Raw genomic sequence first — 14947 nt, forward strand, 5'->3', positions numbered from 1 at the left:
AATACTTTTATTTCGGGTGGCCTAGGTGGCTCAGTTGGTTAAGCATCTACCTTCGACTCAAGTCATGATCCCAGGGTCCTGTAATCAAGGCCCTGGTCCAGCCTCCTGCTCAGCCAGGTGTCTGCTTCTCCCTTCCCCCACTCTTGTGCTCTCACTTGCTCTCTCTCTCTTTCTCTCAAATAGATACATTAAAAAATCTTTAAAAATTACCTTTATTTCTATGATACCATATAGGAGCTAGATAATACATGCTACAGAAACTCAGAGGGAAGCCAGAAAGCTAAGTTTTCATGGTGGAACTGTGGTAGAATTGGGGCAGGAAGATTCAGTGTGGCATTCTAGTTAGAGAGCCTAGCATGAAAAATGAGAGACATACAGAGTATCCTGAGAACGGTAGGCTTACAGACTTGTGGAAGAAAAAGAGCCTACAGGTTACAGGTCATGGGAACAGTTTTAATCCCAGTTGTTCAAGAATTGAGTTACCCTGGACTCAAGAATGAGAGGGATGGATTATATCCGTGATCCTCATCCTTGGACATACCTTAGAATCTGCTTTAAAAACTAAGTGTCAGAGTAGCACCAGAAAGGATTCTGACTTAGTCATTGTGGAGCCATGCCCTGATTTATTTTAATGTGTGCGGCTAAACTGAGAACTACAGGACTAGTTGAGCACACTTTATAATCACTTGAGAAGCTTCCTACAAATGATACCAGTGGTTAAGCCCCAAGCGCAAAGATTCTGATTTAATTGTTCTGGATTATGGCCTGAGGATCATTAATTGTTTCTTAAGGATCTATTATGCTAATTCCAGTGTGTAGTCAAGGTTATGAATAGCAGATCTTGACAGTTTTCATTCAAGGACTTTTCCAAATCTCAGACCTGGCTCTTTATAAATTATGAAGTGCTGGTTCTTCCAAGAGAATTTTAATTTCGTATCATAATGTAAGAATCCCATTTTAAAAAGTTGCTTATTTATATGGACACATATTTGACTGCAAAAGCAGCCAAAATGACACAACTTGTGATCTGCAATAATTCAACTTATGTTTTGGGGACAAAATAAAAAGAAGTTGTATGTATCCAGATACATTTTAGAACTCTGACCCCGGTAGTTTAAATTTACTTTGTGACAGATGAACAGGTGTGAATTCTGTAGGCTGACTGTAGTGCTTAGGAGTCCACAACTGAGAGAGGGATTGAAGAATAGAAGAGTGACCTTGCAAATGTCTAGGACAGAAACCAGAAGCTATGCCTATGTAGAGACAATAGATAGGGAAGTAATTCTCAGAGTCTAGAGTATTATACAAATGAGAGTAATTGTGACTCTCCCAGTCTTTGTCCCAGTTGGGTTAGTGGTAAAGCTCTTACAGATTGCGTCATTTCATAGAGAATGAAATCCCAAACCCAAGCCAAGCTTGTCAGTCCACCAATTTACTCTCACAGACTCACCTTCTCTAACCCTGTGGTCTTCTTGATTAGCGTCTACACCCTGCCCTTCACATCTACCATATACTTTTCCATCTCTGTTCTTTGACATTTGATGTTCCACCCTTTTTTTTTTAAATTAAAGATTATATTTATTTATTTATTTGACAGAGAGAGAGAGAGAGAGAGATCACAAGTAGGCAGAGAGGCAGGCAGAGAGAGGGAGAGAGAAGCAGGCTCCCTGCCGGGCAGAGGGCCCAATGCAGGACTCGATCCCAGGACCCCTGAGATTATGACCTGAGTTGAAGGCAGCGGCTTAACCCACTGAGCCACCCACGCGCCCAGATGTTCCACCCTTTTAAGTGCCTTCCTATCTCTAGTCATGATTTGAAACTAAGACCAAATTTCAGTTCCTCTCTTGTTCTCTTGAACCAATTTTATGTTTAATATTTGCAATTTTGCGTCTTTTTCTGAAGGAAATTGATTGTGAGTTTAAGTAAAGACATTATGTTTCTGTGTTTGTACAGTGCTTTATACTTAGAGTAATAGTTTATATTTACGTACATAGAAATGTAGTTGTTGGATTAAGTTGTGCACTGCTAGATCTTTCTCCATTTTTTAAATTTGTGGAGCTAATTACAAAAGTAAGAAGCTAATAAATTGTATATTTGAGTAGAGAGAAAAGACATACCCAAAAGTATAGTTAAGGATAATTGAGTTTGAAAAGGGGTAACTTTTCTTGTCTTCTAATTCTTGGTGCAGCCCTTTAGTTTATTGAATTAATGGCTGTGCATTTGGTAAAAGTACTTCTGTCAATAAGTACCTATTCATGTAATGGCAAGAAATTCTTTATTTCTTGTGTGATTACAGCTTACTTCTCTGTTCTCAGAATTCTATTTCTTTATTTTTAGTAATTTGGACATTACTTAATTCTTTAAACTATGAAAAGGAAACCACAATATTACTACCACTAGATATTAACTTAGTGTATGTTTAGTGAAAGAAAAAAAATTCAGTCATCTGAAATGGAGAAATTATAGTGTGAATTACAGTAAGGAATTGCCATTAGACTTAAAAAAGAAGTAAGACAACATCAATAACATCAGCAATAGTAGTGAAAATCAAAAATAGTTAAAGGAGAACTAATAGTGATCAGAAAGGATAGAGCTGAGAATTTAATTGGTATACTTCCCCCCAAATTATAAATTAGAGAGAGAATAGTTTGTTTAGGAGTTCATGAATTAGGTTAGAGATTAAGAACCTCTGGGAAACCATGAGGTACATTAAGTACCATCATCCAAGACCTGGTATTTTTCAGGGTTAGGGTGCTTGGGATAGTGATTGGAATTGCTCAAACTCAGTCTAGATGGCTGGAATCAAAATTACATAAGAAATTATAGCCCAATTAATGAATAAACTGTCAAATTTATTTAATAGCCAGAATCCATACCTCTAAGTGACCTATTTGTGTTTAGTTTATAAAATATGTTTGCATCTCAAAGAGTATCTTGGCAGAATAAACTCTTCATGATGGATATGGATAAATATTTATTATTATGGCAGTGTTTATAATGTACAAATTGGAAGCTAGCTCAATTTTCTGATTAAAGGGCACTGTTTAAAAAGTGTAGCCATAAAATTTCTATTATGTATTCTCATATTTACTTATAAAAATATATTTGTAATGACTGAGAGAAAGGCATTGCTAATTGTATATATACTATATGTTTTTGAAAAAACATTTATGTACACAGAGAAGGAACTGAAAGGAAATGTTGATTATACTTATCTAAATGGTAAAATAAGATATATTCCTCATTTTTTGTCTTCCTTATATTTTAAAACTCCTACCATAAACATATTCCTTTATACTAATTTAATTGGGTTTTCTATTTACTTTCTTGCTTTGCTTTTCTTTTTCTCCTTTCATGCCTTCTGTTAGATTGATCAAGTTACTTACTTTCTTTCTTTTTAAGATTTTATTTATTTATTAGAGAGAGAGTACAAGTGAGGGAGAGGGAAATGCAGACTCCACATTGAGCCAAGACCCCGTGTGGCGCTCAATCCCAGAACCCTGAGATCATGATGCTTAACCAACTGAGCCATCCAGGCAGCCCGATCAAGTTATTTTCTGAGCCTATTCATTTATTTTAGATGTTAGGACACTGTACCTCTTTCTTTTTTTTTCCCCTATCCTTTAATGAAAACCTTAGCTTTTCAGTGCAGTATTTAGTTTTACAGTTTTTTAGCAAAATCTAAAAGTCCTCTAGAGCCCTCTATGAAGGAAGAATTTAGCATGCTTTAACTTTCTTCCAAAATTTACTGTTTTCTTTCTAGCCTCAATATTACTATTACCTGGAACAGGCCCAGCATGTTTTTAAACATTTGTATAAATAAATGTTAATATTATTTTTATATTTAATACTTAGGTTTACCAACATGTTTACCATGATTATTCATTCTTTTCTGAAAGAGTCTAGCAGTAGGAAAATACCACTAGTTTATCATTTCTTGAGTGGTAGTACAGCTGAATATATGGCAGAGGCTTTTTCTCTTCCACAATTCCCTGTGCTTCATAAATAACAGGGGTGCACACCTTCCAGGCAGCAATCTTGGGAGGCTGACTGGAGTTGCTCTGAGCCATGTTACCTGGGAGAGCGTTGGTCAGGGGGACAGGCATCATGGTGGCAGCCACCTCTACCCAGCGCTGGTCTCCCTGTCCGTGGATTCCACAGCTTCACTCACCTCTGTGGTTTCTGTAGATTTCAGCTCTACACTTGTCTTATTTATTCTTTGTAGCATAGCATTTATTGTTTGGAATAAATATTGTACTGTGTTTGAGTAGAGGGAGGATTTTATGTGTGTTTTACTTGGACCTGGAGCACACATACCATTTTTAGGAAGGCATTTTTAAAAATTAATTGAGGAAGGAATAAACAAACCAGTACTACCGTGGTCCTTTAGTCATAGTAGAAATCAGGGAAAATGCTGCCCTTTTATGTGGTTGGTTGGAAATTTAATTGTGGTAGAATTTAGGGAGTCTCCTGTTCTGGGAAATCACTCGTTCTGATTTGTTTCATTCCTGAAAGGTTTTACAAGTACTTCTAACAAAACAACAACAAAAAAGGACAACAAATGGATACAAATAAATAGAAAAGGGAAATAGAAATAATGAAATGGAAATGCAAGTTTTTAATATAGCATTTAGTTAATTAGCTTGTACATCATATAAGTGATCATCTCTCTCTTTCCTTGACTTTGTGTCTTCTTTAATAACTTGCTGTTTGAAGTCTCATCATATGTGGCCTAATGTTTCTACTTAGCCTTTTTATTCATTGTTTTCTTAGTGAAGAAATGTCCATGATTGTAGGAAGCTAGGTATTTGGGCCACAGAATAATAAAGAAGTCATCACTACTCACTCGATAGCAGTACTTGAATTATATCTTATAAAGACAAATACATGTATACCTTTAATGGCTTTTTGAACTTATAAACAAGACTTTAAACTGCCAACATATCAACACACCAACCCAACACACCATTTGAACCTACTTCCTCTTTATGATTATATGGCTGCCCAAGATAAAGAAATGGAAAACAAGCAAAACTCATTTCCACTGCAAGAAAACCTATAAATGATGAAAGATAATGTTTATTTAAAAAGGTATACCTGAGTTTGCATGAAGAGAAATCTCAGGAGTCAGAAGAGAAAGGAGAAAGCCAATCCTGAAGTATATAGGGTGATACTTCAGTAACAGCTCTGGTTGAATGAAGACTTGTAATGTCTCAAGGTTTGGGTTTAAAAACACAGGGCCACCAGAGGCAATTTTGCCCTTATAAGAAGCAGGTAATTGGAACTGACATCTGACATTTGAGGCCAGCACCCTCAAAGTGCTTCCCCCGCAAAGAAAGGATTAATGTTAAATTTCACACAGCTCGGATAGATGAGGAAACTTTTTCTGTCTGAACCCTGGGTGAAAAATCAGTAAGTTTCTTGTAAGGAATTGAAATCTCATTGTGTTCCTTAGGTAGATTTTGTAGACTGAATTTATATTGCCTGTATTATGATTTAATCCCAGGACAAGAAAGTAACATTAAATTTGGTCCTTGGTCAGTGATACCTCATTCTGTAATACCTTTCCTATCTAGCTTCAAGTTGAAAAGCTTTCCCATTTTGCTATAATCAATAACTTCAGTTACAAAGGACACACAAGTGCTAAGAAATGGCACTCAGTATTTTGGCTTTGTTAGTTGGATTCCTTTTTCTTTTAGCATGTTTTCTATCTTATACAGAGAAGTGCGGTAATGGCTAAAGCATTTGTACCCTGCTTTAGGCTGAAGTGGTCAACTTTTCATTATACTTCAAATATCTCAGCACCACGAAAAGCACTCAGTTTCATATTGCCTACTTTGCTAGGTCTCCTATAGAAAATGTGTAGGATCAGTCAGAGGGTATGAATTGGAGAAACATTCTGTGGTTGGTGAGTCAGGTTTACAGGGTAATCGCTGTCCTTAATACCAACCTGCCTTTGCTTTCTTTCCTCTCTTTAATCTCCCTTTCATCGCCCACTCATCTTTTCCCTTCATCTCCTTAAAAAGATCCTCTCTGAAGTGTTCCCTACCTCATCCTGGCCAATATTCTTCTACTCTCTGACATTTTGGCGTATGTGCTATTCTTTTTTTTTTTTAAGATTTTATCCATTTACCTGAGAGAGAAAGAGGGACAGAGATAGTGAGAGAGAGCACGAGTGGGGAGGAGAGGGAGAAGCAGGCTCCCTGCTCAACAAGGAACCTGATGCAGGGCTCAGTCCCAGGACCCTGGGATCATGACTTGAGTGGAAGGCAGACACTCCACCAACTGAACCACCCAGATGCCCCAGCCAGCTTATGTGCTATTCTGATACCCAGTTTTGGCTCAGTTTCTCCATGTGGTTGGTTCAGGGTCTGGGAGATAACTAGCTTAGAAGATAGTCTCCCTAGCTTGGAGGATAGTGCAGATCAAGGCAGGTTGTAAATTCTTTGAGTGTTTTTATTCTTTCAAACTTTCAGGCGAGGCATTATATAACCAGAGTGTCTTCTAGTATCCAACACAGCCTTGTAGGAAGCACAAATCCTGAAACAAGATAGGTTGCAGCCTTATGACTCAGGAAATTGCAGGTATGAAAGAAGCTCTCAATCCTGGGGGAAAAAAAATTAATTAAATATATTAATCTCCCAAATCCTAATACAGTTCTTCCTTTACTTAGGATGGGGTTGCATCCCGATGAAACCATCATAAGTTGAAAATAATTAAATTGAGATGCATTTAATACTTAACCTACTGAACTTCATAGCTTTGCCTAGTCTACCTTAAATGTGCTCGGAATACTTATATTAGCCTGTAGTTGGGCAAAATCGTCTAATGCAAAGCCTATTTTATAATAAGGTATTGAATATCCCACTTAATTGAATACTGTACCTAAAATAAAAAGCAGAATGCTTGGGCACAGAATGGTTGTAAGTGTATTTCTTTGTTTACACTGGTGATCACGTGGCTGACTGGGAGCTGTGGTTCACTGCCACTGTCTAGTATGATGAGAGGCTATCATACCTCGTGTTGTTAGTCCAGGAAAAGATCAAAATTCAAAATTCAAACTGTGGTCTGTGTTGAATGCGTATTGCCTTCATACCACCCTAAAGCTGAAAAATTGTAAGTGAAACCATTGTAAGTCAAGGACTACCTGTATTTTATTCATTCTCATGTCTTTAGAACTAACCTTTTTTGGTTACTCCACAAAGTCCCCTAGTTGAATTTTGAATATTGGTTTATTCTATGTCCATCATATATACAATTGGGATTTCCCAGAATATGTCATTTGGACCTTGTGTTTTGTTTTATGTTTGTTTGCTTTGTTTTAGCTGAGGATCCTTCAGAACAGTTGCTTTAGTATGGTTATGTAGAAGTGAATAAATCGAAGACCTCGGTCCAGAAGCTTATCCGTGTGGGTCAGAAAGGAGATAGCTGAGCTGGTGCTTTGTGACAGCAGAATCACAGATAGCCCAGTGACAGAGCAGGACACGGCACAGCACCTTTTACTACAGAAACTACCCAAACGAACAACATGGTCCTCAAAAATCAACTCTGAATCTATAAAACAAAATGCAGTACTTCCCTCCCTCCTGTCTAGTATTTCTGCAAAGCAATAATAGTTTTAATAAGTATGCTGCCAAAAATGAATGTGATCAAGTAAGTTTGGCCAATGTGAACTTTGGGCAAAATTTCTATAATTAAGGACTTCTCACCACCTTTAAAGGTAATATGCCCTGTGATTGTTCTAGAAAATAATACAATACACAGTGTGTCCTGAATACATTTGATCAGGGTACATTTCATTCTGAACCATCCCTTAATATCTCTATAAACTGGTGTTGTGAGGTCAAGGCAAGGGCATGCCATGCTAAAGTCTCAGGAAGGATCTCAGCCTGTAATATCCTATACATTTTACTTGGCGTAGATTCACTGGCCTCAATCACGAACCACCAAGAACAGTCTTGTACTAGAAGCTAGGTAAAAGTTAGTTCCCATACTTAAGGATGTTGAGATCTAAACCAAGATTAGCTTTGATTTTTACTGTTATTTTTATTTTTATTTTTATTTTTTTTAAATTTTTATTTATCTATTTGACAGAGAGAGAGAGATCACAAGTAGGCAGAGAGGCAGGCAGAGAGAGAGGAGGAAGCAGGCTCCCTGCTGAGCAGAGAACCTGATGTGGGGCTCTATCCCATGACCCCGGGATCATGACCTGACCCGATGGCAGAGGCTTTAACCCACTGAGCCACCCAGGCACCCGATTTTTACTGTTATTTTTAAATTCAGATTCTTACTCTGCCATAGACTAGATATGTCACATAGCGTATCTAAGCCTCAGGTTCTTCATCTGCTGTATGGGAATAATAATAGCACTTAAACCTTCAAGGAAGAGGCCCAGTGTAGCTCTTTTTTCTCTTTACTCTAGTGCTTAGCATATCCAATATTCAGAATTTTTGCTAGGTGAAAGAAATTATGAATGCATGCTGGGATCAATGAAACTTTCGAGAAATAATAAAGTCCAATATGGAACTCACCTGTTAAGACCTGAAGAGAAGTGAAAAACAATGAAGAAAACCACATGGATTGTTTAGTCAATGAAAATGTCTCAGAAGAGTTACCTTGAAACTGAACTTGTATTTATGCCATAACTTTTCACAAATACCGTATTCCACTACTAGTTGTAAAGATTAAGAACTTTGATTTTACTAAGATGATGTAGAGTTTACACATGTATAAACTGAAAAACAATATATTTACCCTGTTTCACCCAGAGTTTGTCCTGCCCTTGATGCCAAAATATTAATACAATGCAGTGTGGCTCACAAAATGGCAGATACAACACTTTATTTCCACATGGACAGTCTTCAGTTTGTAGTCCCACAGAGAATCAAATACTTTATTTACATCCCATTGAGATTATATAATCTAGACATCCCTGTTATGTACAATGACTTGATCTATTTATCTTTGTAGAGGTATACCTTGTTTTTTAATAAGATATGATTGTGACCAGCAGAGGACCTTTACATAGATGAGCAGAGACATTTTTTAACTTTTGTAAGTATTTGAGGAGAGTTAGGAAGTAAGTATATATTTACTGTATAGCATTTCACTGCCATCTCCTTAATATGTATTATATGAAACTTAGAAATTAAATACAGTATTATTACTTCAAAGTGCACTTCTAAGAGATTTGTGATTTGAAATCAGACTCTTGTTTTGTTTTTGGTTTTTGCATCAATGGCTAGGACTGTGGAGGGAACCCCCCCCCCCGTAATTTCCAGGTTACTGTATGTAATTAATATTTCAAGCTTAATGATACTGTCACTTGATTGTAATAAGTTTTATCTGTACTTTCTGGCTTTTCTATGAGTACTGAAGTTTAATTAGAAAATAAAAATTTGGTGAAGTGGAAGCTTTATTTAGTTTGATGGGTTAGGAATTTAGTTTCTAAACAAGTCAATCTTGGTATATACTCTCGTGTCTGTTTCTATAAATGGTTGATTATCTTATATGCCTTTTATCCTGGTAACTTCTCAGATTTGTTTTAAAGCACATGAATATGCCTTAGGAAGTGTGAAATACATGATATACCTTATTTTTACATTCTGCAACGTTCTCTGTTTTAAAATGCAAAAAGTAATGATTACTTGCAGAGTAATATGCTTGAATTAAAATTCATATGTCTGTTTGTTTTAATGAAAGGACTACATTATGACAGAGGAAAAGTATAACTCCTTTCTTTTCCCCATAAATTAAGAGTTTGCATTCTATCTGAAAGAAGGTACAGCTCTTCACAGTCTAGAAATGCACCAGGTCACACATAGTAGGAAAAATTCCATATATATATTTAAGATTATTTGCCTCTACTAGGAAGATAGAGCAATAAGAAGAGGGAATCTACCTTTAATAGTTTATATAAATAGGAGAAAAATAATATATAAAGAATTTGTACATATGTTCAAAGATGGGCTAATTTCAAATATGTCTTCAGGAAGAAACAAACCATTTTTTCTTCACAAATCAAAGATATAATAATAAGAAGCTCTCTCATTTAACTGATTTTAATAGTACTAAACAAAAGAAGAGTTATGTTTTAAGAAATCATCCTATGGGCTAATGGCCATTTTGTTGTCATAAAAATCCTTTATTTAGCCCTCTCCACAAATAAGCTCACAGCAGGAGAAAGGCCACTAGTTAGAGCAATTTGGAGGAAAGTAAACAGAAGGAATGGCTAGGAGCATAGTGTCATCTGGCAGAGAGCTTATTTCCTGAATCCTGTGGATCTGGTTAAAACCCAGCAGAGATGCCAATATGCTTCTCCTCAGTAAATGCTACCAGTCTCCACACCACCAGGCCCACTGAGGCTTATGTGTGGCATTTTATCCAAGCAGTCCTTTGCATAGCTGCACAGTGCCTGCAGTGACCTGAGTCAGTCATGCAAAGAGACTTTCTTAAGCTCACACCAATATTTTCTTTTAGATTCCATTTTCTGCTGCTCCTGACCCACGGGTTGGTGCTGTTGTTCAGTGATGTAAGTGGAGTGGTGGAGGCTGCACTTTGTGCTCTTCTTAGATACGATCTTGAATTTGTTTAGAAGCAAGGCTGAGAATCCCCAGGCTGAATTTCTTTACAAGGTTGCTGTCATGTGTGCACCTGGGACACCCATCTCGTCAGAAGGGTGGGGAGAAGTGAGGTCTGTTGATTCCGAAGAGGGAAGAGTCGAGGCCCGAGGAGCAGGTGCTGGTAAGCGACAATGAGTTTGGGGCATGGGAATACCACTTTATTAGTTTTAAGAGTTGGACAGAAACCTGTATTTAAAAAAAAAAAGAAAAAGAAAGAAACCTATATTTAACACTCCCTCTGTATCTATTTTTCCAGTGTAAATATTCCCATTCTGTGTGTGTCAGGTGTGGTGTGATTTTGTTCCATTTTCTCAACAGAGTAAAGTTCCTAGCTATCAACTTTATCTTCATTCTTTTCCTCTGAAAAGAAATTATTAGATTTGTAATATAGCTCTAGGGATTGTAAGATGATTAATCACATTCACAATTGATTTTCTTGTGTAATAGCCAGCCCAAAAAGATACAAAGATTAGACTGCCAGTATTCTCTGAGAATAAGGAAAAGCAATAGCAAGTTGTTTAATTGTGCATGAGTTTTGTTTTGTAGTCAGCGTATTCCATGCTTTGGTACCTCATGCTAATACATGACAAATTAGAGTCATCATTAGTGGATAATTCAGTCCAAAAATAGGAAGTTTGTGTCACCTTTTCAAAATAATGGATCCCGGGTTCTTGAAAAGAGCTGAAACTCTTCCACACAGGCCTTGACCTGGACCATAGTAGCACAAGGGCAAATGGTGTATGTGAAGCAAGCTCAAAATTGCAATTGATGTTAGGCTTTATGTGTTCTCTCCCCAGGGAAATCAGTCTGCTGGTCTTTGAAAGGCTGTGGAGTCACAGCTGAGTGAGAGGCTATGAAATATATAACCCCAAGGTGGGACATGTGTGGTTCAAAATGGACAAAGTAATAGAAATGCTCTAAATAAGTAAATATTGTAAATACAAATTTCTGAATTGACAAGATAAAAATGGAAGGGTTTTCTTTTTCTATGTATATGTGGACAGTGTCTTAGGTGACTGATACTTGTTACTGTGCATAAGATCTCAAGAGTATGTGGTACCCAGAAATAAGTGAAAGGATATTTTAAAATGAAGTCAATATTAGCCCCTTCTCATATTGATTCTGTATTTTAACTCTAGTTATGAAAGCTATGTATACCATTTCAGAGAACTTATTTGGTTTACCAAATATCTTTTGTTAGAAACACAATTTGTTACCATTTGATTAATTTCCTCACACTTTAGGGAATTCAAGATAATTCTACCAAATTAACATAAATTCATGACATGGAATGAGAGGAAACTATTAGATTAATAGCATTCAGAATGACTTTATAATCTCAAATAAATTCATACCAGTTAATGAGAAAAAAATATGAGAAAATACAAAAAAGAATTACCTCAAAACTGAGATACAATAATAGTCACATGCAGTGAATTAATATATTTTAATTCAGTTGGCTTATCCTGCATAGGTCTATAAAGTCCATAGATTCTTACATTTCAATCAAACAAAATTATATGGTATCGCTTGGACCTAGGGGAAATTGGTGGATTGATTGTTGAAAGTTTGACTTTCCTTCCATAGATTATCTTCAGTATACTTGCTGGGTCAGCAGGTCAGTCTCTAGACCTTGATAATTGTATGTGTTCTCTGTGACAGGGCCATCGTGAAAGAAATATAAACTCAACAAGGATAAGAGTTCAGCCTCATAAATGGTTCTGGAAAACCCTCACTGGCTTCAAATGTAGGAAACAGAGTAGATGACTGTAGGCCCCTGCATCACCATGGTTTTCCACACCAGGTCACAGGCACCTTAACTCTGAGGTAACCCATCAAAATAATTAACTCCTACTTACCATGGTGTAGTGAAAAACCTTTGCATGGATATCTAAGTCAGACAAAGTCAAGTCCAAATTCCATCTCTCCTCCTTAGAAACCATGTGACTTAGCGCAAGTTATTTAGTATTCTGACCTTCATTAGTAATATGGGATAAGTAATACTGATTATGCCATATACCTATGACAATGACACGTAGTAAGTAAAATTAACACAGCACAATATTTGGCACATAATAATTATCCAAATAAAATTTCTTTCTCTTTTCTCTTTTCCCAGCAACAATTTGGCCAGTCTTTAACTTAAGCCAGTTTAAGCATACTTATTTGGGGTAAAGAAAAGACAAAGATTCTAAATAGAGGCTAAAGACATGTTCCCTTATGAGGTTGAAAATGTTGAGATTTGCCGATTTGTGTGAGGCTGATATTTTGCAGTTGATTTGATGTTGGTGAGATGATCCATGGTTCAGCATTAATTTTTTTCTTATCAGATAATTATTTCTGACAGGTATATATAATTTAATTAAACACTGTGCATTTAGTTTAAATAAATGAAAGATGGTTCTTAATTCTTCCCCTATTATCATTTGATCATTTAATCTTCTAAAACAAACTAGAAACAGTCTGCCTCTACTTTTCAGTAATATTCCCCAGTAATTAGAGAAGTGTATCTTTGTTCATTGTTGTCTCTGGAACTTGAGTGATGTACCGTGATAAAAATGAAATTTCAGGAGTGACATAATTTCACATCAACTAATATTTGTTGTTATTGTTGCTGTTGTTCTGTAATACATGATGTGGGGTTGATAGAATAAATATAGTGACCTAACAGAGAATGATTCTGTGTGAAAAGGACTATGAATTTGTGACTCTACAGTCATCAAAAAACTGCATCTTTTAATATAGTATGACACCCTCCCCCTGCCGCCAGCTCCCTGGCAAAACCTATTTGGAGCTGTCCTTTTGCCCCCTGGAGGTGAGCCACTATTAGCATTAGGCTGGCCATACCGGAACACTTCTGTCTTGTTCTCAACAATCACTCCTGTACTCCTGGTTGATGCCTCCTGGTGCCAGTTGTTGTCATTGGGCTGAGTAAGACCTCTCAGGGAAACTGCAGGGGAAATGGTCTGTTACACAGAGCTTGGCAGAACCATTGCCAGTGACTGATAATGGGACCAAATCATTTCAGGTGAGTTTTCTGTGGTCCACAAGCCAGCAGGGGTCTGCTTGACTTTGTCATCTTAGCTTATGGATATCTCAGTGCATTGTCACTGGGGGCATAATAGGAGGAGCTCTTTAAGCATATGCCTGAGTCTTTTCTGTTGTGCTGGTTTTAAGGGACCACAGCATTTCATTTCGTTCCGTTTCGTTTCTCTGCTTATGGGAAGGTAACATCTTCAGAGCCTTGTTTCAGGAAATGGTTAATTACAGACTTACCAGAGCTTTGGTGTTTGCTACAGTGGGAACCTCTTTAGTATAGCACAGAGCACTATAGATTAATGCGGTAATCAATGAGAATCTGTACACTGCAGAGATCTGTTTTGATGACAGCAGCACTTACGGCCTTGTTTAGTGTCACCGTTGTATAATGTTGGACACTGCAGCCCTTTTTTTTTTTTTTTTTTTTGGTTTTGATTTAGAATGCAAGGACCACAAGGAATTTTAAAAGTTCTTTTGCATTTTTGGCGGATTTTTTATTGTGTTGTGGATTTGCTGCCTTTGCTAGCTAGAATTTAGTGCTTTGATGCCAGTAGCATTTATTTAACCACTCCGATGCTGCTGTTATGTTTGCTGGGTTTCTGCAGTTTCTCCTACTTCATACGTTGCACTCAGGAGCAGGTAAACTAAGCTATATTAATCTTATACATAAATGTAAAATTCATGGAATATGTTGTTTAATAATCCCAAGAGTAAAATACTAAAGTGCTTCATTTAGAGCCTATCAATATAGAATAAGGAGTAGTTTGCTTTTAACGTGGCAATTACACAAATATATCATCATTTTAGAATATAGTGGTGATCATTGAGCTGCATTATATGAAGTTATTTTCATGTTTCAAGTGACTACCTGAAGCGTACATTAAATTGTCTGCTATTTAGTATTTAACTTCCAGCTTGATGTGTGTGTGTGTGTGTGTTTGTGTGTGTAGTACACAATTCAGAAAGTATATATTGTCCTTTTCTGATGGACAGAAGACAGTTGTTTTCCCTGTTTACTGAATTTCACTAAAATTAGAAAGCTTCAGAACTTACTCTTCTTAAAGAGAGAAAGATACCAGTTTCTGCATAGATTCTTATTTTGAAGTGTTTAGACAAAGGCTGCCAAGGCCTAGTTTCTTCTAATCGACAGTCCTGATTTTAGAGCACAGCGTGGAATTGCCTGTGTTTCTGTGATGTTCAGCTGTGGATTAAAAGGAAAACTGTTCAGTTATAACGAATAGAGAGCCCAGACAGAAAGAAAGAAACGAAAATGCAGTCTTCGGGTC

The 14947-nt window shown here is 36.8% G+C and overlaps 1 protein-coding gene across 49 annotated transcripts in view; it reads left to right on the plus strand.

Annotated features, from left to right (window-relative positions):
• The window catches only part of RIMS1 (regulating synaptic membrane exocytosis 1), a 497245-nt gene that overhangs the window by 294466 nt on the left and 187832 nt on the right, over positions 1–14947 (plus strand). For 12 of the 49 annotated variants that reach the window (XM_046005336.1, XM_046005340.1, XM_046005351.1 and 9 more), the window contains exon 1: positions 10415–10743. The exons of 23 other annotated variants lie outside the window; for them this stretch is intronic. In XM_046005336.1, the coding sequence (XP_045861292.1) occupies positions 10644–10743 (100 nt within the window). In that variant the 5' untranslated portion in view covers positions 10415–10643. Of the gene's footprint in view, positions 1–10412; positions 10744–13567; positions 13651–14947 lie in introns of those variants that run through there. 14 more of the 49 variants (XM_046005332.1, XM_046005334.1, XM_046005348.1 and 11 more) reach the window with 4 other exon arrangements.

The sequence above is a fragment of the Meles meles genome, chromosome 5 (assembly GCF_922984935.1).
Source record: "Meles meles chromosome 5, mMelMel3.1 paternal haplotype, whole genome shotgun sequence".
Taxonomy (NCBI): domain Eukaryota; kingdom Metazoa; phylum Chordata; class Mammalia; order Carnivora; family Mustelidae; genus Meles; species Meles meles.